Source organism: Carcharhinus amblyrhynchos, unplaced genomic scaffold, assembly GCF_965287045.1.
Source record: "Carcharhinus amblyrhynchos unplaced genomic scaffold, sCarAmb.v2.hapA scaffold_37, whole genome shotgun sequence".
Classification (NCBI taxonomy): domain Eukaryota; kingdom Metazoa; phylum Chordata; class Chondrichthyes; order Carcharhiniformes; family Carcharhinidae; genus Carcharhinus; species Carcharhinus amblyrhynchos.
The window spans coordinates 8005004-8032560 of NW_027649778.1; the positions used below are offsets into that span (position 1 = coordinate 8005004).

A 27557-nucleotide genomic window follows, 5' to 3' on the forward strand; every position below is an offset into this window, starting at 1 on the left:
CTCCACGTTTACTTTCAGCAACCAATGCACGAGGACTCTAAGGTCGTATTGAGTATCCACTCCCCTCAATTTACACCCATTCAAGTAATAATCTGTTCTCTATTATTGCTACCATAGTGGATAACCTCATATTTATCTACATTGTAAAGCCTCTGCCATGCAGTTGCCAACATACGTAGTCTGTCCAAAGCATGCTGAGATATATCTGTATCCTCCTCACAGCCCACCCTCCCACCCAACTTTGTTTCAAGACATCACCTGCAATCCCATGCACTTTAACTTTACATAGTAGTCTGTTACGTGAGATTTTGTCGAAAGCCTTCTGAAAGTCTCCATACTGACTTTGTCTTATTATACCACTGCTTTCTAAATGCTGAGTTATGAAATCTTTAATAATGAACTGTAGTAATTTCCCCAGCACTGATGTTAGGCCTATTGTTCTCTGTTTTCACTCTCCCTCCCCTTTTTGAATAGCATATTATGGTCACTCGTCCCCAAGGATTTTCTCTCTCAACTATATTGCCAACTAATCCTTTCTCATTGTACAACACCCAGTTCAATATGGCCTGCTCCCTTGGTTCCTCAATGTATTGCTCCGGAAAATCATTCGCATGCACTCCAGAAATTCCTCCTCTATTGTTTGTGTCTAAATTGACTTGCCCAATCTGTATGCAGATTAAAGTCAAACAATCACAATGTTCCTTTAACACATGCATCTCTGATTTCCCATCTATTGCTTTTCCTACAGTTTGGTCGTCCATATACCACTCCAATCAATCTTTTTTGCCCCTTGTTTATTTACTCAAACCATACAGATTCCACATCATCTTTGCTAATATTTTTCCTCAATATCATATCAGTATCATCTTTAATCAATAATGCAATTCCGTTGTTTCCTTTCTGTCCTTCCTAAACACTGAATTGTCCTCAATGTTTAGTTCCCATTCAATGTTTAGTTCCCATTCTTGCTCACCTTAGAGCCACTATATCATACCTCTTTACATCTATCTTTGCAACTAGTTCATCCATTTTGCTTTGAATACTCTGAGCATTCAGGTACAGAAGCTTAAGGTGGGTATTTCTAACACTTCTGTTTTTTTTTTATTTGGCCCTTATCTGACTCTGGCTGTTGATTTTTCTGCCTGTCACTTTCCTTATTTTCCTTACTGTCTTTTCCTTTTGTTCTTAATTCCCCTTGCTCTGAATCCTCACAATGATTCCCATCTCTCTGCATATTAGTATTAAACCACTCCCAAGGATATCAGTCCCGGTCCTGCCCAGGTGTAACCTGTCCAGTTTGTACAGATCCCACCTCCCCCAAAACCGGTCCCATTGCCCTAGGGATCTTTCCTCTGCCTCACGTCATCTTTTCAGCCATGTATTCATCCTATGTATCCTGCTATTTCTACTCTGACTAGCATGTGGCACAGGTAGTAATTCTGAGATCTCTATCTTTTGAGGTCCTATTATTCTGCTTTTAGGACCTCATCCTTTTTTTACCTTTGTCGTTTGTACCAATGTGTACTATAACCACTGGCTGTTTGTCCTCCCTCTTCAGAATGTCCTGCAGCCTCCAGGGAGGCAACATACCATCCAGAAGTCTTGCTTGCAGCCACTCCTACCTATTCCCCTTATAATTGAATCCCCTGTAACTATTGCATTCCCACACCTTTTACTCCTCCCCCCTGCAGCAGAACCAACTGTGGTGCAATGGTTTGGTGTTACTATTTTCCTCTGAGAGGCCATTCCCCTCAACAGTATCCAGAATGGTATATCTGTTTTGTAGGAGAATGGTCACAGGAGATTTCTGCAGTGCTTGCCTCGCTCTCTCACTCTGCCTGGTGGTTACCCATTCCCTTCCTGCCTCTGGAGTCTGAGCTTGCAGTGTGACCACCCCTCTGTGCTAACCCTGATACTCCCACCTCGCGGATGCTCTTCAGTGTCCCCAGCTGCCATTCCACTCAAGATTCCAGATTCAGTGGGGTGAAAGGACTCCTGCACTGTAGGAATTCTCTGATTCTAAGTTCACTCTTCCTTTTACTAGGAAGAGGTATAACCAAAGTGAAAAACTCCATGTGTTCAGAGCGATGGCCCTCTCACCAACCACTAGTTGGCCTTGTGCAGATCTCCCATGCACATTTTCTCCCTTTACTTACCATTTAGGATACTTAGCCATATCACTACCTTTGATTTCAACAAAATTGCATTTCTCTCCTTCCTGCCACCCTGACATTTCCTTTTAGTCTTCTCCGCTTCACTTATTCAAAAGCTACTATGTTGTTCACTTTTTCCAGTTCTGATTTAAGGTCACAAACCTGAAACATTAACTCTGTTTCTCCACAGATACTGTCAGACCTGCTGCATATGTCCAGTGTTTTCTGGTTTTATTTCAGATTTCCAGCATCTACAGGATTTTATTTTTATATACTTTGCTGTCCTTCACTGGAACTTGTCTTGGCATGTACTGTTTAGACCATAAGACATAGCAGCAGAATTAGGCCACTTGGTCGATTTTTTTTTTCTCTCTCTCATCCACATTCTTCTGTGTTTTCCCCATAACCCCTGATCCCCTTATTAATCACAAATCTATCTTTCTCTGTCTTAAAGACACTCGATCTAACCTTCACAGCCTTCTGTGGCAAAGAGTTCCACAGATTCACCACTCTCTGCCTGAAGAAATTCCTCCTCGTCCCTGTTTTAAAGGATCGTTCCTTTAGCCTGAGGTTGTGCTTTCTGGTTCTAGTTTTTCCTACTACTGGAAACATTCTCTTCATGTCCACTCTATCCACACCTCCAGGGTCCTTAACTGTTCCTCATAATGACAAGCTCTTCATTCCATGGATCATTCTTGTGAGCCTCCTCTGGGTCCTTTCCAAAGCCAGCATTTCCTTCCTTAGATATGCGGCCCAAAACTGCTCAATTCTCCAAGTGGGGCCTGACCAGAGTCTTATACAGCCTCAGAAGTACATCCCTGCTCTTGCTTTGTAGCCCTCGCGACATGAATGCTAACATTGCATTTGCCTTCCTAACTGCTGACTGAACATGCACGTTAACCTTAACAAAATGTTCAACAATGATCCCAAGTCCCTTTGTTTTTAGAATTCCTGAGTATTTTCCCATTTAGATAATAGTCTATGTCTCCATTCCTTCTAAAGTGCATAACCTTACACTTTTCCACATTGTATTCCATCTGCCACTTCTTTGCCCACTCTCCTAACCCGTCCAAGTCCTTCTGCAGCCCCCCCCTTGCTTCCTCAGTACTGTCTGTCCCTCTCTTAAAAGTGGGCAGGCATCCTAACACAAGTCGAACGCTGGCACCATTTTTCAGTTGTTTGTAAGGAAGTGCCTTCTCTGTCTTTCCGTATTACATATTTTGACAAATTTGCTGTGTATTTTCAGCACTTTCTGTTTTTAATTTCAAATTTCCAACATCTTTGCTGTTTTTCAATCAGCCATCCACTGCTTTTCCTTTAGTGTGTTCCCAATCAGGGTGGACAACGCATTGAATTAAAGAAAAGATTTGAATTTATGTTGCAACTTTCAGAATCTTAGTGTTTCTTCAAAAGGAACTCTTCAAATGCAGACAATGGAAATAAAACAAAACTTACTGCAACTAACAAATCAAAGAAAGGGTTTGATAAAGAAACCTCATTACTCCAAACTTGGGCCTTGCCATGGGCCATTCCAAGCTCTCCACAATTCCCAGCATATTATTTATAGTGAGTCAGCTGGCCAGCTAACCATCACATCATTCTGTAATTAGTTGCATGGTTTACCGGGTCAGCTTGTTACCATTGGTCACATTGCATCCAATACAAAGTTGTCACTGGTTACATTCTAACACCTTGGGACATCACAAAACTTCTTCACTTTGAATTCTGCGAAGTGCTTACGAAGCCACTGTTGTAAAAGAGGGAGCCAATTTGTTCACAGCAAGCTCCCACAAACAGCAATATGACAGTGACCAAAGGATAGTTTTATTTGAGGGATAAATGTTGGCCAGGACTCCAGGGATAACTCCTGCCCCTCTTCCAAATAATGCAATACATCCGCCTGTTCCAAGGAAGAAATTTAAATGCAGCAAGCTCTTGAACTGTTTTACTGATTGGTGTCTGTTTTGAACATTTAAAGGCACGTGTCGCCTTTCTCCAAGGAGAAAGGAAAGGTCAAGAGAATCTCAAGAAGGATCTGGTCCGGAGAATTAAGATGCTGGAATATGCCTTAAAGCAAGAAAGGTAAGCCTTGCAAACTCTGGACTCTTAAGTTCTCCCCAAGAATACTGTGTAGCTATCTGAGATGAGAAATCATGGTTTGTCTTGCTTTAAAATTTGCATCGAAAGCTACTTTGGGATAATGAGAATTACCCCCAAAAAATTTGGCTTTGAAATGACATTTCAAAAGCTCAGTCCTAATGGGTTCTGATCAATAAAAATAATCAGTGGAGACAGAGAGGGTACCAGAGGACTGGAAAGTAGCTTATTTGGTGCCGCTGTTTAGGAAGGAAGGGAGGGAGGCAGCAGATGGGAAATTATAGGCTGGTTAGCCTGACTTCAGTCATTGGCAAGATTTTAGAGTCCATTGTTAAAGGTAAGATTTCAGAGTGATTGGAAGTGCATGATAAAGTAGGACTGAATCAGCACGGCTTTGTCAAGGGGTGGGTCATGTCTGACAAATCTGTTAGAGTTCTTTGAGGGTGTAACGAGGAAGTTAGATAAAGGAGAACCACTGGACGTGATTTACTTAGATTTTCAGAAGGCCTTTGACAAGGTGCCGCATAGGAGACTGTTAAATAAGTTAAGTGCCCATGGCGTTACGGGTAAGATCCTGACATGGATAGAGGATTGGTTGATTGGCAGAAGGCAGAGAGTGGGGATAAAGGGGTCTTTTTCAGGATGGCAGCTGGTGACTAGTGGTGTGCCTCAGGGGTTGGTGCTGGGATCACAACTTTTCACAGTATACTTTAGCGATTTGGAAGAAAGAACTGAAGGCGCTGTTGCTAAGTTTGCAGATGACACAAAGATATGTAGAGGGACAGGTAGTATTGAGGAAGCAGGGGGCTGGAGAAGGACTTGGACAGGTTAGAAGAGTGGGCAAAGAAGTGGCAGTTGGAATACAATGTGGAAAAGTGTGAGGTTATGCACTTTGGAAGGAGGAATGGAGGCATAGGCTATTTTCTAAATGGGAAAATGCTTAGGAAATCAGAAATACAAAGGAATTCGGATCACTATTCAAGATTCTCTTAAGGTTAACGTGCAGGTTCATTTGGCAGTTAGGAAGGCAAATGCAATGTTAGCATTCATGTTGAGAGGGCTAGAATACAAAAGCAGGGATGTACTTCTAAGGCTGTATAAGGCTCTGGTCAGACCCCATTTGGCGTATTGTGAGCAGTTTTGGCCCTGTATCTAAGGAAGGATGCGTTGGCCTTGGAAAGGATCCAGAGGAGGTTCACAAAAATGATCCTTGGAATGAAGAGATTGTCGCATGAGGAACGGTTGAGGGCTCTGGGTCTGAACTCGTTGGAGTTTAGAAGGATGATGGGGGAATTTTATTGAAACTTATAGGATGCTGCGAGGCCTGGATAGAGTGGACGTGAAGAGGATGTTTCCATAGTAGGAAAAACTAGAACCAGAGGGCACAATCTCAGGCTAAAGGGACAATCCTTTAAAACAGATGAGGAGGAATTTCTTCAGGCAGAGGGTGGTAGATCTGTGGAATTCTTTGCTGCAGAAGGCTGTGGAGGCCAGGTCATTGAGTGTCTTTAAGACAAGAGATAGTTAGGTTCTTGATTAATAAGGGGATCAGGGGTTATGGGAAAAGACAGGAGAATGGGGATGAGAAAAAAAATCAGCCATGATCGAATGGCGGAGCAGACTTGATGGGCCGAGTGGCCTAATTCTGCTCCTATGTCTTATGATCTAATAAGATAATATCTGTACCTAATAAATGTGTGTCATTTACAATGAATCATGCATGCAGTGACCAGGTTGGGAGGGGGTGTGTGTGAAGGATGAAGATCAGCAAATTGTGAAGTAACAAATCGGGAGGGGGGCAGAAGTTGCAACCTGCTGCACAGCTCCCAATGTGTAAATAGTAGCTGTAACTGATTTCACAAATTGCAATCTCTAGCAGCATATTTTGGTCGTAGTAGAGGTACAATTTTGTCTTTTAAAAAGCTTTTAGACAGCTACGTGGGTAAGATGGGTACAGAGGGATATGGGCCAAACACGGGCAATTGGGACTAGCTTAGTGATTTAAAAACTGGGTGGTGTGGACAAATTGGGCCAAAGGGCCTGTATCCATGCTGTAAACCTCTATGATTCTATGAATGTGTATAACTAAGTTGATGGAGAGAGCGAAGGGAACCTCTTTTGAACAACCAATGGCAAACTTTTTTTTGCTGGTAAGGGTCTTGGTCTTTCACCAAGATTTCTTGGTTTTCTTGTAAGATATGCCAACCAGAGTTCCTATGTCTGATTAATTGGAACCCCCTTCCCTTTCAGGAGCGCGTGAGATGATCTTTACTGGCCACAAGATTGGTCTCTGCTGTGCTGCTTTCCATAATAATAACCCTGCCACCATTTATGTAAAGAAGAAGAGGTACTTAAGGGTTGCTGATGGGGGTGAAAGTCCCTCTTTAATCTTGTAAAACCACTTGCTGAAGATGCTTTGCTGAAGATGTGTTAAAAGCAACTTACTGTAAAAGGAAGGAAAATTAAAAATGCCCTTTAAATTTAGCATGTGCTTAATTGCTGGAAGCATTGGGATTTGTGGGAATCAGTCCCCAAGCTATGTCAGGAAGATGAACATGTCCAAATTTCAATTATACATATTTTGCATTTTCCTTTTCCCAAGTTAGGTGCTCTATTCATATAACTATCACTTGTTAATTTTACATTAGCACATTTTTTTCATTTCACTATTTTTTCTAGGACAAAATACCACAAACTGAAGTATGGAACAGAACCAGTTCAAGGTGACTCAAAGACAGAAGCGCCTGATTCAGGTATGTTGAGAAATAAGACGCACATTTGCCTGAGACTAATTCATACCTTCAATTGAAAGTAACTTGCAGGTCTACAAGATAGGTAAGTGAGATGGTCGTGGTACTTTCCCATTTCTGCATTTATCTTTCCCTTCCTGCCACACGCTCCACATCAATCTGTTCCCACCACACCTGTCTGCTCAACTGGTTCCAATTGTGACGGTTTATATAGCAGCTTTAACATAGAAAAATGTCCGCAGACACTCAAGCCTGGTGCTGCACTTACTCTTCCTTCTTACTGTGCTGATTGCATTGCCACTTGCGTTCTTGAGGTGAGTCCCTCCCCTGACTCTTTTAAAATGCATTTCGTTAAGTTAGTGTTCAGAATGGACCCTGAGGGAACAGCGACCACTTGGCAAAATCTAACAACTTTACCCCCTCTGACAGAGTACTCCTTTGACATTTTCTGTAAACTTGTGTCAGCTGTTGTAAAGGTAGAAATTGGTGGGATTTGCAAGCCACTAAAGGTGAGGAAGACCATTTGGCTCAACTTAGTTTAGCTATCCAACTGGGCGGCATGGTGGCACAGTGGTTAACGCGACTGCCTCACAGCACCAGGGACCTGGGTTGGATTCCAGCCTTGGGTGACTGTGCAGAGTTTGCACATTCTCCCCATTACTGCATGGTTTTTTTTGTGTGTGCTCTGGTTAACTCTCACAGTCCAAAGGTGTGTGGGTTAGGTGGATTGGACATGCTAACTTGCCCCTTAGAGTCCCAAGATGTGTGGGTTAGGGGAAATTAGCGGGGCAAATGCATGGATAAATAGAGTCTGGGTGGGATGCACCATTGGAAAGTTGGTGCAGACTGAATGGCCTCCCTCTATTTGGTAAAGATTGTATGATTCTATTCCAGAGAAACTCAATCAACTCTTTATTGCCATACCTAGTTGTTCTAAAATGATCCTGGATTCATCACTTTATCCAGGACTATTGTATATATTGATCGCTATTTGCCATGAATTGTCAACCTATGATAAATCATTGTCCAAATTAAAACCACATTTGTACAGTGCCTTCACTAGGTTCATTTAGTATCGTATTACTACTAGGAATTCCACCATACATAAATCTCTCTAATGCTCTTAATTCTTAAACCGAAATAGATTCCGTGACCACCAGCAACAGACCCATAACTTATACTGTTTAACTGTGATGGTATGCAACTCGAAGTGCCCTTGTCAGGCACAATCCAAGTCAAGAAGGATGTCCATAGTTTATTACTTTAATCAATTCCGATGACCTATACTATAAGAGTTCATGCCCTTGACTTTATGTATCTACTATGTCAAAGTTTCATATTAAAATCTGAATGATCCAGTTTGTAATGGGGAAGGAATGGATAGCAGATCTAAGTTTGTACTCTAAGAACATAAGAAATAGGAGCAGGAGTAGGCCATTTAGCCCTTCGAGCCTGCCCCGCCATTCAATAAGATCATGGCTGATCTGAAGTGGATCAGTTCCACTTTCCTGCTTTCTCCCCATAACCCTTAATTCCCCTGTCTGTCAAAAACCTATCTACCCATGAATTAAATATATTTAGCGAGATAGCCTCCACCACTTCAATGGGCAGAGAATTCCAGAGATTCATCACCTTTGAGTGAAGAATTTCCTCCTCAACTCTGATCTAAACTGTGCCTCCCCCTTATCTTGAGGCTGTGTCCTCTAGTCCTGCTATCCTTTCTAAGCGGGAAGAATCTCTCTACCGCTACCCTACCCATCCCCTTCATTATCTTATACATCTCTATAAGATTTCCCCTTCATCCTTCTAAACTCCAACGAGTGCAGACCCAGTCTATTTAGTCTCTCTTCATAGTCCAACCCCCTCATCTCTGCTACAAGCCTAGTGAACCACCTCTTCACTCCCTCCAAGACCAATATATCCTTCCACAAGTGCAGCAACCAAAACTGCACACAGTACTCCAACTGCGGCTTCACCAGTACCCTGTACAGTTGCAGCAAGGCCTCCCTACTTTTATATTCTATTCCCCTCACTATAAACACCAACATTCCATTCGCCTTCTTGATCACCTGCTGCACCTGCAGACTGGGTTTTTGCGACTCGTGCTCAAGGACCCCCAGGTCCCTCTGCACTGTAGCATGCTGCAGCTTTTTGCCTTTTAAATAATAATCCCTCCTACTATTATTTCTGCCAAATTGGATAACCTCACACTTGCTAGCATTATACTCCATCTGCCAGGTCCTCGCCCACTTGCTCAGCCTATCCAGATCTCTCTGCAGACTTTCCACACCCTCCACGCAATTTGCTTTTCCACTCATCTTCGTGTTATCAGCAAATTTTGTCACCTTACACTCAGCCCCCTCCTCCAGATCATCTATATAAATGGTAAACAGTTGAGGCTCCAGCACCGATCCCTGCAGCACTCCACTAGTCACCAACCGCCAATCAGAATAGCACCCATTGATACCAACTCTCTGCTTCCTATTAGACAGCCAATCCTCTATCCACGCTAACACGTTACCCCCAACCCCGTGCACCATAACCTTCTGCAGCAACCTTTTATGAGGCACCTTATCAAACGCCTTTTGGAAATCTAAAAACACCACATCCACAGGTTCCTCTCTGTCTACCGCGCTAGTCATGTCCTCATAGAAATCTGATAAATCCGTCAAACACGACTTCCCCTTAACGAATCCGTGCTGCGTCTGCTCGATCAAACCATTGTTTTCTAGGTGCCTCGCTATTTCTTCTTTGATGACGGATTCTAGCATTTTTCCAACTACAGGCGTTAAACTAACCGGCCTATAATTCCCTGCCTTTTGTCTGCTACCTTTTTTAAACAGCGGTGTAACATTAGCCGTTTTCCAATCTTCCGGCACTTCCCCGGAGTCCAGCGAATTTTGATAAATAATTACTAAGGCATCCACTGTCACCTCTGCCATTTCTTTCAGAACCCTGGGATACATTCCATCCAGTCCTGGGGACTTGTCCACCTTCAGTCCCATTAGTCTATCAAGCACTACCTCTCTAGTGACAGTAATCGCATTTAGGCCCTCAACTCCTACCATCCTTCTATCTTTAATATCTGGCAAACTATTCGTATCCTCCTCCGTGAAGGCCGTATTAAACACATGCAGGAAAGCAGGAACTGCAGTGATTATTCTCATTTTTCGACATTTTCCATCAGTAACTGTTGGTAGGTTATTTGGCTATGGAGGGTACAGTAGCTGCCTTCAAGCCCATTGTCACATATGGTGCACACATGTCACTTTCCAGTTTGGCTGGCTGATCTTTATCTAGCCTTTTTTTTCAGTCCTCCATAACTTGGGCCCATTGCAGCCACCTCACCAACCTTCCTGGGTGGGGATCGGTTAACCTTGATCAGACTAGGAATTCAATGTGAGGCATCTGCACTATTGGGCACGTCATAGTAAGAGTTGTTGTTGCACTTGACGAAGCAGCTGCAAGAATAGAGATAAGTCTGGACCTGTATACGTTGAATTCTCTTGTAAGCACAATTGATGTGAAATTCCAACATGATTTGGTGTGAAGTAGAAGTGGGTGGAGTAACTACTTGGATTTCCAGACCATAAAGTAAACGCATTGGAATTTGAAACTGCTCCTTGCATAGTTCTAGGTTTGCTTGCTGGAGGCACTGCAGATTTTCAAAGCAATGTGTCCAGTTGCTATTTAACACTGTGATAGAACATATGAAGGGTTCAGTATAGATATAATACTGGAAAATTGCAAGTATGTCCTGTCCACAAAAAGTAGCAAAGATATAAGCCCCCCAACTCTTGGTACCACAGCATTGACCTCCTCCTAATCGTTAGTAAAGTGATTCCAGTATTCAAGTGACAACTACTCACCACGAACACAGTCAGTTTGGATTCAACCAGAATCACTCAACTCCAGAGCCTTAACTTGGATGTGGGTGGAAGATTAAAATGGCAGATCAGTTACTCTCTACATCAAGGCAGTGTTTAGTTAAATATGGTACCCAGGTGCCCAGGCAAGACTGAGCTTATTCGGTGATGGGAACCAAAAGGAATGTGTTTCAGTAGCTAGAGTAATATCTGGTACAAAGGTGATGATAGCCATTCAACACAATCGCAGGACATTGCTGCAGGAGATTCTTAGAGAAGCGTCTTCGGTCAATGACCTTCACTGAACCCTGCCCTCAATATGCTCAGTGTTAATTCTAGTCACAATTCCTCTGATAGTGAATCTGCCCGTGCCACTCTACAGTATGACCAGTACTGATGCACTAGAATATTGGGTGCATCAATGGCATGCAATGACCATCTTGAACAATAGAAATCTCAGTCACTGGCCTCTTAACCTTTCATAACCCCACTATTAATATCTTGAGGGCCACCATTGTCCAAATGCTCAGCAGGAGTTGCCATATCAACAGAGCATCTGGCCAATTAGTTGCCTGCCTTCCTGCTCCTTCAAAGCCTTCTCACCATTTCCAAGACAGAAATGATAGACTACCTGCTATTCACTTGCAGTCACAACACTTGAGAAGCTCAACACCATCAACAAACGAAGATCACCTTCTTCACCTTGTTTTCTACCACTGACAAGGACGAGAGTAGTGTTGTGAAATTGCTATCATCTCTGAGCTCTCAAACATGCCAGAGAGTTAGCGCAGACTCATTGGGTTGAATGGACTCCTTCTACACTGTTAGGATTCTATGATTCTAACTTGAATATGTATCAGCGTTGCTTTGTGTTCATTATGTCAGTATCCTGGAATTCCCTACTTAACACCAGTGTGGGAGCACTGTGGTTCACAAAGGTGGACCTCCAAGAAAAGCACTGAGTGGACAGTAAATGGCAAGTTATAGCCACATCTCAGGATCAAATAAAGATAGTTGCTTTCACAACGTGAGAAATATTAGTTGTTGTCACAGAATAAGTATCACTTGGGCCCTTTATAAATCCTTCGAATGTATATTAACACCTAGAATAAACTTGTTGGCTGCAGTGTGGTGTAATAGTCACATCCAAGGATAGTGGAGTAACATGATCCTTTTATTTCCATTTGAATATCGTAAGCTTATGTAGCTGCACTCTTGATTCAAAGAGGTTTACAGCATGGTAACAGGGCCTTCAGCCCAATTTGTCCATGCTGCGCTTTTTTTTTAAACCCCTTAGTCCCAATTGCCCACATTTGGCCCATATCCCTCTATACCCAATTTACCCATGTAACTGTCTAAATGCTTTTTGAAAGACAAAATTTTACATGCCTCTTCTACTACCTCTGGCAGCTTTGCGTGAAAAATTGCCCCGCGGACCCTCACCGTAAACCTCTAGGTTTAGACTCCCCTACCTTTGGGGAAAGATATTGACTATCTAGCTGATCTATGCCCTTCATCATTTGGTAGACCTCTATAAGATCACCCCTCAGCCTTCTACGCTCCAGAGGAAAAAAATTCCCAGTCTATCCAGCCTCTCCTTATAACTCAAACCATCAAGTCCCAGTAGCATCCTAGTAAATCTCTTCCGCACTCTTTCTAGTTTAATTATATTCTTCCTATAATAGGGTGACCAGAACTGTACACAGTATTCCAAGTGTGGCGTTCCCAATGTCTTGTATGCCTTCAACAATTTCTGTATTCAATTTTCTGACAGATGAACCAAGCATACTGAATGCCTCACCACTCTTCCACCTGTGACTCCACTTTCAAGGAGTTATGAACCTGTACCCCAAGATCTTTTGGTTCTGTAACTCTCCCCAACGCCCTATCATTAACCTGGTTCAGTCTACCAAAATGCATCACCTCGCATTTATTTAAACTCCATCTGCAATTCGTCAGCCCGTTGGCCCAATTGATCAAGATCCCGTTGCAATCTGAGATAACCTTCTTCACTGTCCACTATGCCAATGATCTTGGTGTCATCTGCAAAATTACTAACCATGCCTCCTATATTCTCATCCAAAGCATGAGTATAAATGACAAATGACAGTGGACCCAGCCTTGATGCCAAGGCACACCGCTGGTCACAGGTCTCCAGTTTGAGAAACAACCCTCTACAACCACCCTTTGGCTTCCGTCATCAAACTAATTTTGTATCTAATTAGCTACCTCACCTGGATCCCGTGAGATTTAACCTTATGCAACAACCTACCATGTGGTACCTTGTCAAAAGCCTTGCTAAAGTCCATGTAGAGAACATCAACTGTACTGCCCTCATCTACCTTCTTTGTTACCCCTTCAAAAGACTCAATCAAATTTGTGAGATATGATTTTCTACTCTCAAAGCCATGCTGACTGTCCCTAATCAGCCCTTGTGTTTCTAAGTGCTTGTAAATCCTGTCTCTCATAGTACCTCTCAACAATTTACCCACTACAGATGTGACACTCACCGGCCTGTAGTTCCCATGCTTTTCCCTGCAGCCCTTTTTAAACAAAGACACAACATTTGCCACCTCCAATCTTCAGGCACCTCACTTGTGACTAACTATGATTCAAATATCTCAACTAGGAGACCCACAATTTCCTCCCTAGCCTCCCACGATGTTCTGGGATACACTTCTTCAGGTCCCGGGGATTTATCTACTTTGATGCTCTTTAAGACTTCCAGCACCACCTCCTCTGTAATGTGTATATTCCTCAAGTTTGGTTTAAATATTACCCCACAACTTTGAAGTTTATTTATTAGTCACAAGTAGGCTTACATTAACATTGAAATGAAGTTATTGTGAAAATCCCCTAGTCGCCACAGTCTGGTGCCTGTTCGGCTACACTGAGGAAGAATTTAGCATGACCAGTGCACCTAACCAGCATGTCTTTTGGACTGTGGGAGGAAACCGCAACACCCGGAGGGCAGACGTGGGCAGAAGGTACTCCACGTGAACAATGTCCCAAGCCAGGAATCGAACCCGGGTCCCTGGTGCTGTGAGGTAGCAGTGCTAGCCACTGTGCCGCCCCACGAGCAATAGACTTGCAGGCAGTTACTGAACGAGTATCTGAAATTTTTTGTCTAGCTCTCTCTCTTTGCCACTCCTATCTCCTTTCAAAAGCCTACTCTTTAATTATACCTTTGCTTTGTCGTGATATAATCCCAAGCAAAATGGAATGTTATTGTTAGCAATCTAAGTTGCCAAGAATGTATTTAACAGCTTTAAACAAGAGTTTAATCCGATATTTCATAATTTGTAATCTGAGACTATTTTGGGATGTATGATAGTGCAGCTATAAATCAACACTATATTTTCTCTTTCCAGTTATAAATAATGGTCCTGATACATCAACCATAGAACAGAATAGTCCATTATCCTGGAAAGAAGGGCGGCAGCTGCTGAGACAGTAAGTACCCCTCACTATTATCTGCAGTCCCAAATTGAGGCCTGTGGGGCTGAAAGCGGCCTGCCCAGCTCTCAAAGCCTAAATGATTCTGTTTTCTTTACACTTGTTGGCTGGTTAGACCTGAACGAATTCCATGCCCTCGACATTTGGAAAGGGCTGTTCTTCGCATTGTTGCCTCAGTGATGGACATATCCCAGACTGAAACATCAAGATCTGTTTTGTACCAGTGCTTTGAGATATGTACATTTTAATGGGAACCTGAACTTAAACTGTATTGGACCTCCAAGTCTCTGTGCTATGTGACCCACATTGATAAAAGACTTGCAAGCTCTGATATTGAGTATTTGCTGCAGAGTGTCTCTACCTGTCCCTACATGTTGGAATCATTCATGTATCTGCAATGGAGCCTGTTTACTTTGCGCCACACTGCACTACCTAAAGGCAACAATATTAAACTTGTCTGCAATCATCTGCCGTTTTACCTTGGACAAATGTATCTTTACATTTAAAATGATGTTCTTATGAATCATTGGCTTTTCAGCACACAAACTACATACATGACTATGATCATCTTGTACTTTTATATGCTAAGTATCAACAATCATTTTCAACTCGACAAACTATATGTAATATACTATGTATATATGCATACATATATATGAATACATAAACTGATCCGTGGCATGTAGTATAACACCCCCATGCAAACAAGTTGTTAACAGGCTTAGCAATGCATTGGATGTTGTCTCTGAGCACTTTGCGCCACCATTGCTAAGTGTCTTGCCACATTTATCTCTAGTTTTTTTATTACTCATCCATGAGACATGGACATCGCTAGCTGGGCCAGCATTTATTACCCATCCCTAGTTGCCCAAGGGCAGTTGAGAGTCAACCACATTGCTGTGGCTCTGGAGTCAACAGTAGGTCAGACCAGGGTAAGAATGGCAGATTTCCTTCCCTGAAGGGACATTGGTGAACCAGATGAGTTTTTTCTGACAATTGATAATAGTTTCATGGTCGTCAGTAGATTCTTAATTCCAGATATTGTTTATTGAACTCAAATTCTTGCTGTGGCGGGATTTGAACCCGGGTTTCCAGAACATTAGCTGAGTTGCTGGATTAATAGTCTAGCAATAATACTACTAGACCAATCGCCTCCCCTATTGACATTGTTTAAATATGGCGGTGGTGGAAGTAGGTAGTTTAGGTGATGGTACACACACCCCTCAACCCTGCAGCACCAAACCCTGCTGGCCAATACGAATTGCTGGCCCCCCCCTTACTCCCTCATTGATCCCTACTGCCAAGTAGCAGCAGGACCCGATCCCCCCCACCCCTACCAATTGCCTGTCCTCATTCAGCTGATGGACAGTGCCAAGATGCCCTCTGGGCATTGGCTCTTTGGCTAGCAGGATGGAGGTTTCAGCCCCAGGCCTGCTAATTACATTTTGAAATGGTGATTTAAATAATCTGTGCAACTCCGCGCCAATTTCTGGCATGGAGCTAACGGTGCCGGAATTCCAGCTGCCCGTGGTGCCCAGCGGGCAGCCCCACGAAACAGCTTCGCTTGAGTCTCTCAAACAGCTGCGTAAGACAACCAGTGCCGCAGTCAGCTGGGAGAATTACCCCCAGAGTCCTGGAAACATGGACACTATAGTCAAAGGTGACATAGATTGCTTTGGCAAGAAAAGGAAAATGGTATGAGTGGTATGTTTCAAGAGCAATGAAATGTGACACATCAAATCCAAGCATATCGCAGATCACTATTAACCAGAGTTAATGATTACTGCAAAAAACTCATCAGCTATGTGCATATTCTGAGCTAAGCATTCATTCCCAGGACAACATTCATTTCAGACTTGAGAGCTGATTTTTCTGGTGAAATTTGATACATCATTTATTATGACATGCAGAATAAAGATGTTTTAGGACTGTTTTGGATACAAAATACTGTTGTGACCTTTACTCAGTGCTCCAAATACTAACTTTTCTAATTTTGGCAATCACTGCCAAAGCATTGATAGCTTCAATAACTCAACACGTTCCAGTTGTTTGATTCTGGCCTTGCAGAAGTAACTCCATCGATCCTCCTCTGGACCTCCCATCCTTAAGTCGTTTTTCATAGAAATAGAATTCCTACAGTGCAGAAGGAGGCCATTCGGCCCATTGTGTCTTTACCAACCACAATCTCACCCAGGCCCTATCCCCATAACCCCTTGCGTTTATGCTAGCTAGTCCCCCTGACGCTAAGGGATAATTTAGCATGGCCAATCCACCTAACTCACACATCTTTGAATATGGGAGGAAACCTGAGCAAACCCACACAGATACGGGGAGAATGTGCAAACTCCATAAATCAGTGACCCAAGCTGGGAATCGAACCTGGGTCCCCAGCGCCTAGAGGCAGCAGTGTTAACCACTGTGCTCCCCTTTGACATCTCCATCAAAACCATCCTAAATCCTTCTGGCTTGGTGCCCCTCTCGTTACTTTCAGGATTTGTATAATTGGACTCTTCAATCATGCTTTCCATCAGCTCCTCCTGGCTCCTCTAATACTTGGTTTCCATTTTTCACCAGTGAAGCATCTTATAATGTTTACTTGTTAACTTTATTACAGAGGTGCAAGAATGTTATTATTCTCTAAAAGATGGATTAAGATACGTGAAAGCCGCTACAAAGTTGCTGCACTCTTTTCTGTAATTATATGCATCTAATTGTGCTGTGTGCTATGCGTTTAGATATTTGCAGGAGGTGGGCTATACAGACACTATCTTGGATGTACGAACAAAGCGGGTCCGGTCCATGTTGGGCCATTCCAGCCCAGAGCACAATGGAGCGGCAGAGTCCAACAGCTTGGGACAGATCCTAAACGGAGGAGACTCTCCTTTAGTCAAACAGATAGAGGAACAGATTAAGAGGCAAGTACCTGAATCAGACTCACTTTTGTACAAATACTGCCAGTTCCTAGCTACAGACCTTCTCCTATCTATTAGGATTCACCATTGAAGACAAAAAGCTGGATATGCCTATGACAGTACACGAGCTGAGTAATGCAGTTCCCACCTTTGATCATGATGGTTAATGCAGTTGCATAGAGGAGAAAGCAAAAATCTTTGCAATCACCTCAGTCTTTTCTGCACCTCCTGGCAGAAATTCGAGAGCAAATAAGCTTCTTGGAATGTGTTTTGCACAGAGAGGAAATGGGAAGAGGTAGTTTAAAAACAGGGAAGAAAAATGCATTTGAATTAGGCTGGAGGAACATCTTTACTAGCACTTGGACCGTTTATGGTTAGTGGCCCTTCATCTATTAACCTTCGGCGCTACTCTACATTTGGTTGATTAACCTTCTGGTTTCTGATGTTATAATTAATTACTGGGCCACGACATCCATTTAGCAGTCTTTTTGAGGAAGGTTCAGTTCAGTACACATTACCAGAAGTCGTGCTGCGAGATGTGACTTAACAGGATAATATGCAGTACAGAAGGAAGGATTCTTGTGGTTTGAAACAGATGGTTAATACGTCTGTTCTGTAAGGTGGTAGCCACAGTGCCAAAAGCGGATTTTTCTTTTTTTAACAGCTACTGTAATTTTCAACACTGCAAAGAAAAGTCAATACAATCAAGCATAAAAATTTGTTCCAGTGGCCAAAGCATAGTCTGGTCTGCTAAACAAATCAGACAATTCCGGTTACAATCGGTTATGCAAGCAAGAAGGGGTGCTGGAATTCACCTCAGAGCTCATGGGCTCGAGGGGAGAAAAATCAGCTATGCTTTTTGTTCCTGGGCAGCACAGTGATTAGCACTGCTGCCTCATAGTGCCAGGGACCCAGTTTCAATTCCGGCCTCAGATCACTGTCTGCGCAGAATCTGCATGTCCTCCCTATGTCAGTGTGGGTTTCCTCCCACAGTCCAAAGACATGCAGGTTAGGTGGATTGGTCATGCTAAATTGCCCCTCAGTGTCTAAAGATGTGTGGGTTAGGTAGATTATCCATGGTAAATTGCCTCTTAGATGTGCAAATTAGGTGGGTTAACCATGCTGAATTGCCGATTAGTGTCCCAAAGATGTGCAGGTTAGATTAATTGGCCATGGGAAATTGCCCCTTGTGTCGGGGGAATTAGGTAAATACGTGGGGTCACAGGATTAGGACCTGGGTGTGATTGTTGTCAGTGCGGACTCGATGGGCTGAATGCCTCCTTCTGCACTATAGGAATTCTGATTCTATTCTGTGATCATTACGTGGTGACCACTGATGAAAGCGTGTGTGTAGGCAGCTGGTCTAGTCAGGATCAGATTGCCTGAAAACACTTGCCTGCACAAAGAGTGGTCATTTAACTGAGACACCAGAGGATGGAGCTGTTAATGAACCTGGCTGAAAATTGGAAAGCAGAAAGGAAAGCAGCTCTTGAAGCTGTTTGTATTGCAGTGGTTGCTGAGTTTCAGAGATGAGCGATGCCCTACATTAAATTTCCCTTTCAGTTCAATGTTTATGAAATTATTTTAAGTTTGGTGATGTCAGATAAACTTGCTTCAGTTGTAGAGCAGTTTCAGAATGGTGGCAACATGAAGATGCAGTGAAATGCAGTGGAAAGTGCACTGTAGTTAACACTGCTGCTTCACAGCGCTAGGGACCCGGGTTCAATTCCGGCCTCAGGTCACTGTCTGTGTGGAGTTTGCACATTCTCCCCGCATCTGCGTGGGTTTCCTCCAGGTGCTCTGGTTCCCTCCCACAGTCCAAAAGACGCACTGGTTTGGTGATTTACCCAAAAAGGTGCCGGAGTGTGGCAGCTAGAGGATTTACACAGTAACTTCATTGCAATGTTAATGTAAGCCTTACTTGTGACTAATAAATAAGCTTTTTTTAAAGCTGCAAATTTGACTCCCATCAATCCTACCTCCTGTATTTTACTGGAATGTGATGATCCCAAACATTCTCTACATTTGGAATAAAATCTTGGTCATTCCCCGATACCCCTGAGATTCATTCAACAAGAATGAAGAAAACTCTTTAACTTGGACTGTTTGATGAGAGGAAAACAGACCATAAAAAGGGTCTTAAGTTGAGGAAAGGCAATTAAACCACATCAGTGAATCCTTACAGTGCAGAAGCAGACCATTCAGCCAGTTGAGTGTACACCAACTTTCCAAAGGAGCATCCCAAACCCTATTTCCGTAACCTCACGCATTTGTCCTGCTACTGCCCCATCACCTACGCACCTTCGACACTAAGGGGCAATTTACCATGGCCAATCCACCTAAGCCGCACATCTTTGGGCTGCAACAGGAAACTTAGTGTCGGGGGATTAGCAGGGTAAATGCGTGGGGTTGCGGGGATAGCGCCTGGGTGGAATTGTGGTTGGTGCAGACTTGATGGGCCGAATGGCCTCCTTCTGCACTGTAGGAAATCCTATAATTCCATGGTCTGAGTTAAATGGGAGACCCCTTATTTTTAAACTGCTGCCTAATTCTAGATCTCCCAATAAGAGGATACATCCTCTTAGCATCCAGCCTGTCAAGCCCCCTTGGAATCTTACATGTTTCAATACAATCGTTGCTTATTCCTCTAAACTCAAATGAATATAAGCCAGTCTGTTCAACCTTTCCACTTAAGACAACTGCTCCAGCCAAAGAATCAGCCTAGTCAACTTTCTGTGATTTGTCTCCACTGCAAGTATATTTCTTCCTGGGTAAGGAAACTAAAACTTCACACGCCTAGGTGTTGTCTCACCACTGCCCTGTACACTTGTAGCAAGACATCCCCATCCAAAAGTAAGAATGTCAGACTGGAGGGGACAGGGGCTCAAGAGAGTAATGCTGAACCCCCTTTCCTATCTACAAGTAGAAAAGGTCGAGAGCTTCAAGTTTTTAGGTATCCAGATCAGCAACAACCTGTCCAGGTCCCCCCATGCCAACACTATAGTGGCCTTTTGGCTAAGATCAAGTGTAGTATCGTCATGCTGTGCTTGATTGAAGTCATTTGGTTACATTTTAGTTTCATTTGAAGCAATTTTTAAAAGAGCCATCTCGGCCTTTTGGCTAAGATGCAAATAAGATCAAGTATTGGAGGAGGAGTTATGCCTACTCCAATCAGCTTGGATCATGTAGATCAAGCTCGAAACAGGAGGTGAGAGCCCTGTCTTGTCAGCTTGGATCGGGAATGTCTCAACTTGTTGAAACTTGAATTGGACTTGATTTGATTGAATTGGAACAAAAACAAAACAAAAAAAACACTATAGTTAAAAAGTCCACCAACGCCTGCACATTCTCAGAAGACTAAGGAAATTTGGCATGTCGGCTACAACTTTCTCCAACTTTTACAGCTGCATCATAGAAAGCATTTTTTCTGGTTTTATCATGGCTTGGTATGGCTCCTACTCCGTCCAAGACTGCAAGAAACTACAAAAAGTGGTTAAAGTAGCTCAATCCATCATGTGAACCAGCCTCCCATCCATTGAATCTGTCTACATTTCCCACTGCCTCGGCAAAGCAGCCAGCATAATGAAGGACCCCGGACATTCTCTCTTTCACCTTCTTCTGTCGGGAAGAAGATACAAAAGTCTGAGGTCACTTACCAACTGACTCAAGAACAGCTTCTTCCCTGCTGCTGTCAGACTTTTGAATGGACTTAACTCGCATTAACTTGATCTTTCTCTACACCCTAGCTAAGACTGTGACACTACGTTCTGCACTCATTAGTCTTTGCACTTCCCTTCCACTCCAGGTAGTATGGGCTAGGTTATTTGAATATATTCAAGACTGTGTTAGTCAGATTTTTTTATTGACAAGGGAATCGCAGGTCATGGAGGCAGGCGGGAATGTGGGGTCAAGGCCACAATCAGATTAGCCATGATCTTACTGAATGATGGAGCAGGCTCAAGTGGCCTAATGACTTACTCCACTTATTTCTTATATACATTCTTATGCCACAATTAGCCTCTATTTCTGGGCTAGGAAGTGGAAGATAAGTCATGATTCCCTTTCTAATTAATTTTTGTGTCAACCTGGCTTGGTGTTGCTTTTCCTTTACAGAAATGCGGGCAGCGAGACACGAGATGGGCTACGAAAATCGGTACTGGAGAAGATGCCTTTCCTTCAGAATGTGGACGATGATAGTGATGAGGATGATGACGAATTGGATAGCGTTCCTTCGGAACTCTCTGTCACACAGAGACTAAGCAAGAAACAAAGGGTAACCATTGGAGCTTTTAGCCTTCTCACCTCTAGGGTTCTCGTGGCTGCCCGTCTATAGAAATCCTGGGGCTCTGCCCATGCTCAGTTTCTGAATTAAATTCTCAAGTTGGATCCTACGAGGCTCCTCCTGAGCAAGGCAAAGATCCCCTGGATGTGAGGTGTGCAAAAATTGTCATTGTGCTATTTGATTGTTCAGACTACTACATGCTGAATGTGGGGGAGTTTTCCTGACAGGTACCCATGGGTTATGTGCTTTCTTTCAAGCTGCGAGCAGGTTTAAAGATAGTGGCGTTTATTTTCTCGATGGGCCGAATGGCCTAATTCTGCTCCTCTGTCTTATGGTCTTATTGCCTCACAGTGCCAGGGATCTGGGTTGGATTCCAAGGGAGCACTGCACTGTCAGAATTGCTGTCTTTTGGATGAAATGTTAATCGTGGTGGTACAGCAGTTAGCACTGCTGCCTCTCAGCGCCAGAGACCCAGATTCGATTCCCAGCTTGGGTCACTGTCTGCGTGGAGTCTGCACATTCTCCCCATGTCTGTGTGGGTTTCCTCCGGATGCTCCAGCTTCCCCCCACAGTCCAAAAGACATGCTGGTTAGGTGCTAAATTCTCCCTCAGTGTACCCGAGCAGACATAGGAGTGTGGTGGCTAGGGGATTTTCACAGTAGCTTCATTGCAGTGTTAATGTAAGCCTTACTTGTGACACTAACAAATAAACTTTAAAGATTCCAGGGTTTTATTCGGCTTCTTCCTGTTTCCCAGCCTACATGTACTAAACTCTGCTCGCTGGCCATGTTTAATGTTAGCTCAGGGCTCACAGGAACAGAGGCTGAGATTGATCCTTTTCATTCCTGGAAAGGAAAATCAGAAACCAAGATCTATTTTGACTCAAATGCTATAGCGATTGGTAATGAGCTAGATTGGAAAAACAATGATACATGGTGGCACAGTGGCTAGCACTGCTGCCTCACTTTACCAGAGACCTGGGTTTGATTCCTGGCTCATGTCGCTGTCCATGTGGAATCTGAATGTTCTCCCCGTGTCTGTGTAGGTTTCCTCTGGGTGCCCTGGTTTCCTCTCTCAGTCTGAAAGATGTGCTGATTAGGGTGCATTAGCCATGCTAAATTCTCCCTCAGTGTACCCGAACAGACATTTGATGTGGCAACTAGAGGATTTTCACAGTAACTTCATTGCAGTGTTAATGTAAGCCTACTTCTGACTAATAAATAAACTTTAAATGAGGGTGCGGGGAAACGGTGCAGGTAGGGAAAAAGTCAAGTACGAGTTGGAGGGTATGAGCAATGGTGTGTTTATTTTTCAAACTGGGTGGATGGACTGAAAAGTGTTTTACATAAGAACATAAGAAATAGGAACAGGATAGGCCAACTAGCCTTTCGAGCCTGCCCCGCCATTCAATAAGATCATGGCTGATCTGTCGTGGCTCAGTTCCAAATTCCCGCCCTCTCCCCATAACCCTTAATCCCCTCTCTTATCAAAAACCCATCAACCCACGTCTTAAAAATATTTAGCGAGGTAGCCTCCACCACTTCAACGGGCAGAGAATTCCAGAGATTCACCACCCCTTGAGTGAAGAAGTTCCTCCTCAACTCCGTTCTAAACCGCCCCCCCTTTATCTTCCATGCCACTGACCTGTATCTCCTATGCTCCTTCCTAACTGGCAACCAAAATTTTGATTTTGGTAGTCAACATTACAGACCATGGTCTACTAAAAATCTGTTTGGTTGGCACACTGACCACAGTGGTCATTTTGGCAATTAGTTGGTGCTCTGACAATTCAACACATTAGTTTGATTTCCAGTGGGACTTACAAACTGACCTTATTTATGAAAGGTATGTCATTACAGATAGGCACAGAGATGACACCTGCTGATCCGGCCATGGACTGTGAGACAGTGGATGCTTTGAGTGAATTTCACTTCCTGGAGACAGGGGAGGAAGAGGAAAGGGCTGAAGACTCCAGAAGCATGGGGGACGGCAAAGAATTAGGTAAAAAAAAAATGCCAACAATGGGACGTATTGAAATTTGCTGTGTGAGTGTTCTGCCATTAAAACAAAAGCAAAATGCTGGAAACCTGAAATAAAAATAGAAAATGTTGGATATATTCAGCAGGTCTGGCAGCATCTGTGGAGAGAGAAACTGAGTTAACAGGCAAGATTTTCCACACCCCCCCCGAGGTGTGTTTCGTGGCAGCGGAGGCAGCCCGCCATTGTTTGATGGCACGATCTGTTGTCCTTGGTGAGGTTTGCTGTCGAAGGGACCAAGAGAACTTGCCAATGGGAACTGCCAGAAAATTTCACTATGTTTCAGGTTCAGGACTGTTCTGTAGAACTGAAGGAAGGTAGAAATGTAACAAGCTTTGAGCAAGTGGAAGGGGGAAGGATGAGCTAAAGACAATGAGAGCAAACAGAATAAAGAAGCCATTTGACTCCTGGATTTCCATTTGTCCCAATGCAGTTAAAAGCCTCCTTAGGCTACCTGCCAAACCCACAACCAGGATCATCTAGAAGGACAAAGGTAGCAGATGTATGGGGACAATGTCACTGGAAGTGCACCTCCAAGTCACCCATACCAACCTGGAAATATATCACTGTTCCTTCACTGTTGCTGGGTCCAAATCCTGGAATTCCAAACAGCACTGTGGGTGTACCTACACCACGTGGACTGCAGCAGTTCTAAAAAGTGGCTCACCATCATCTTCTCGAGGGCAATAAAAGCTGGCCTAGCCAGCAAGACACACTTCCCAAGAATGAATTGTTTTTTAAAAGAAGTAGCTTGGTCACTGAATTCACTCATTGACGTGGAACTGAACCGCACAAGCTCAGAAGGTTTCCGGTGGTTAGCACTGCTGTTCACAGCACCAGGGACCCGGGTTCAATTCCTGGCTTGGGTCACTGTCGGTGTGGAGTTAACACGTTCTCCCTGTGTCTGTGTGGGTTTCCTCCAGGTGCTCTGGTTTCCTCCCACAGTCCAAAGATGTTCTGGCTAGGTGCTAAATTCTCCCTCAGTGTACCTGCACCAGTGCCCGAGTGTGGTGACTAAGGGATTTTTCACAGTAACTTCTTTGCAGTGTGAATGTAAGCCTGCTTGTGACACTATTAAATAAATAAACTTTTAAACTGCTCTGCATTCGCTGATCTCAAACCACCCATGACCAAAAGGTCAAGTTGACTTGCTGTGATCACAGAGGTTGTCTAGCTGTCTACAATAATGTGAATGATACTTCCTGCTGATTGTGTAATGTCTTATCCATGATTGCATTTCTAGGAAATCATCGCTCTAAGCTTCAAGACGTGCTGACTAATTTTACAGACATCGATGGTTTGCCTTCCATTCCATCTGGGATGATCGGTCAGCCTGAGACAAGCGAAGGTACCAGCTTCCCTTCATCTGCAAAGAAATGCCCCATCCAATCCCCAGAAGTAACTGAAAATGGGCAGCGTGGTGGCACAGTGGTTAGCACTGCTGCCTTGCAGCGCCAGGGATCCGGGTTCGATCCCAGCTTGGGTGACTGTGCAGAGTTTGCACATTCTCCCTGTGCCTGCACGGGTTTGCTCCGGTTTCCTCCCACAGTGCAAAGATATGTGGGTTGGGTGTATTAGCCATGCTCAATTGCCCTTTAGTGTCAGGGGATTAGCAGGGTAAATATGTGGGGTTACGGGGATAGGGCCTGGGTGGGATTGTTGTCAGTGCAAACTTGATGGGCTGAATGGCCTCCTTATGTAGGAATTCTATGAACATCAGATGGCGTCACAGCGGGTTCATAACAGTTAGCTGATTCCTGAGATACAATCTTGCGATTGCACCCATGTTTCTTGTGAAGTTTTCTTTATAATGTTGTTAACTTTGTGGTTTAATCTTTATTTTGTTGGGATGGAATCCTTCATGTTTGTCTCATCCTCCACAGCCATAGCCAGGACCTTGCATGTGGTTGATGCATGCTGACACTCTTAGGGAGTATCTGTTATCCTGCTTAATCAATTTGTATTTAAAGAGCACACGTGCAGTTCCTAATTCAATATGTACACTGCGCTGAGTTAGCATATCTCAGATTGCTGGTTGAAAATGTGATAACGTGCAGCTGATTACTGAGGATAAGATTGGTCAATATTGGTATATATTGTTGCATGCTCCACGGGCATTCTAAAACAATCTCAGGGAATTCAGGACCAGTCCTACCGTCCCCACCTGTGGAGCCAAATTGCTCAGAAGAGCTGCAATGTTGTCATATAACTGAATTCTGATATTTGTTATCACTTTGAAGTGGCACAGTGGTTAGCACTGCTGACTCACAGCTCCAGGGAACCAGGTTCGATTCCGGCCTCAAGTGACTCTCTGTGTGGAGTTTGCGCATTCTTTCCGTGTCTCTGTGGGTTTCCTCCAGTTTCCTCCCACATTCCAAAGATGGTGGGTTAGGCCACGCTAAATTGCTCCTTAGAATCAGGGGGATTAGCAGGGTAAATATGTGGGGATATAGTTATAGGGCCTGGGTGGTGGTGTTGGTGCAGACTTGATGGGCCTTCTCCACTGTAGAGAGTCTGTGAACACTAGTGTTGACGGCTGTGTTCAGTAATGCTGTTTCAAACTACCTCACACATTCAGACTTGTTGCTCTGTGAGGAATTTTGTGCCCCTGACAAGATGTAATGGTGTGGAGTGGCAGGGTGGGATAGTGGTTAGCACTGCTACCTCACAGCACCAGCTTCAATTCCAGCCTCGGGTGACTGTGTGGAGTGCACATTCTCCCCGTGTCTGCATGGGTTTTCTCCCACGTGCTCTGGTTTTCTCTCTCAGCCCAAAGATGTGCAGATTAGGTGGATTGGCCATGCTAAATTGCCCCTTAATATTCAGATGTGTGGGTCAGAGTAAATATACGGGGTATAGGGATAGCGCGGGGGAGTGGGATTGACTAAGATGCTCTTTTTGAGGGTCACTGCAGACTTGATGGACCGAATAGCCTCCTTCTGCATTTTAGGGATTCTCTGGTTCTAAGAGCAGCAATAACTCTGTGTACCTGGTATACAGATGGCTGAATTTTTTTTTTAATATCCTGCTAATGCTGTGTTTCCATTGCAGTGTTTTCCCCACACGTCAATAAGCCGTTTATATTAGGGGTGGAGAATGCTGGTGAGGGAGAAATGAGCCTGGGTGAGCTGGCAGACCTGACTGTCACTAACGACAATGATGTGAGTACTTTTCAGAGACTAAAATCATTAACCCAATTTAGTAAGAGCTGAGCTCTTCATGGAAACGAATCGCATGCTTAAGTTTGTAACTTGTAGGACTCTTAAATTTTGAAGGATTAATTGCATTAAAACCAGAGGCACCTTTTTGTGCTATATTTTAAAAAGATGTGTTTTTATTCCCTCCCCTCCTGAAGGCACTGGCTCTTGCTGGTGCACGGTTCCATTGGTGCCACCAGCCCTCCATAGCTAAGTGATTATTCTTCAAGGGTCAGCTCACAGAGAGTTTGCAGACTGTTTAACTCTGGAGAGCATCACAATTGAACCATAAACGTCTCACACACCTTTCAGCTTGGTGGGCAGGAATTCAAAGTGTGAATCATGGCTTTTTCACTCCAGCTCCAAGTCCAGGGCCGAGAGGGTCAATTTCAATGCCCCAAATAAAACCATAGAATGTGACTCATATTTTCGAATGTTTTGGGTGGCACGATGGCACAGTAATTAGCATTGCTGCCTCACAGCAGCAGGGACCCAGGTTCAATTCTGGCCTTAAGTGACTGTGTGGAGTCTGCACATTCTCCCTGTGTCCTCTTGGGTTTCCTCCCGGTGCTCCGGTTTCCCTTTGCAGTGCAAAGATATGTAAGTTAGGTGGATTGGCCATGCTAAATTGCTGCTTAGTGTCCCAAGATGTGTAGGTTAGCAGAGTAAATGTATGGAGTTACAGGGATAGGAGGGGGTGGGCCTGGGTAAGATGCCCTCTTGGAGAGCTGGTGCAGACTCAATGGCCTGAATGGCCTCTTCTGCATGTAGGTATTCTGTGGTATCTGGTCCTGTTTGCAACCTCAG

At 43.8% G+C, this 27557-nt stretch overlaps 1 protein-coding gene across 1 annotated transcript in view; it reads left to right on the forward strand.

Moving 5' to 3' along the window:
• Positions 1-27557, forward strand: part of LOC145362265 (striatin-3-like) — a 59184-nt gene that overhangs the window by 13253 nt on the left and 18374 nt on the right. Inside the window, exons 2-9 of the mRNA XM_080218347.1 lie at positions 4132-4235; positions 6930-7003; positions 14238-14319; positions 17058-17237; positions 21348-21507; positions 23376-23517; positions 24797-24901; positions 26605-26714. Coding sequence (XP_080074473.1) covers positions 4132-4235; positions 6930-7003; positions 14238-14319; positions 17058-17237; positions 21348-21507; positions 23376-23517; positions 24797-24901; positions 26605-26714 — 957 coding nt within the window. The remainder of the gene's footprint in view (positions 1-4131; positions 4236-6929; positions 7004-14237; positions 14320-17057; positions 17238-21347; positions 21508-23375; positions 23518-24796; positions 24902-26604; positions 26715-27557) is intronic.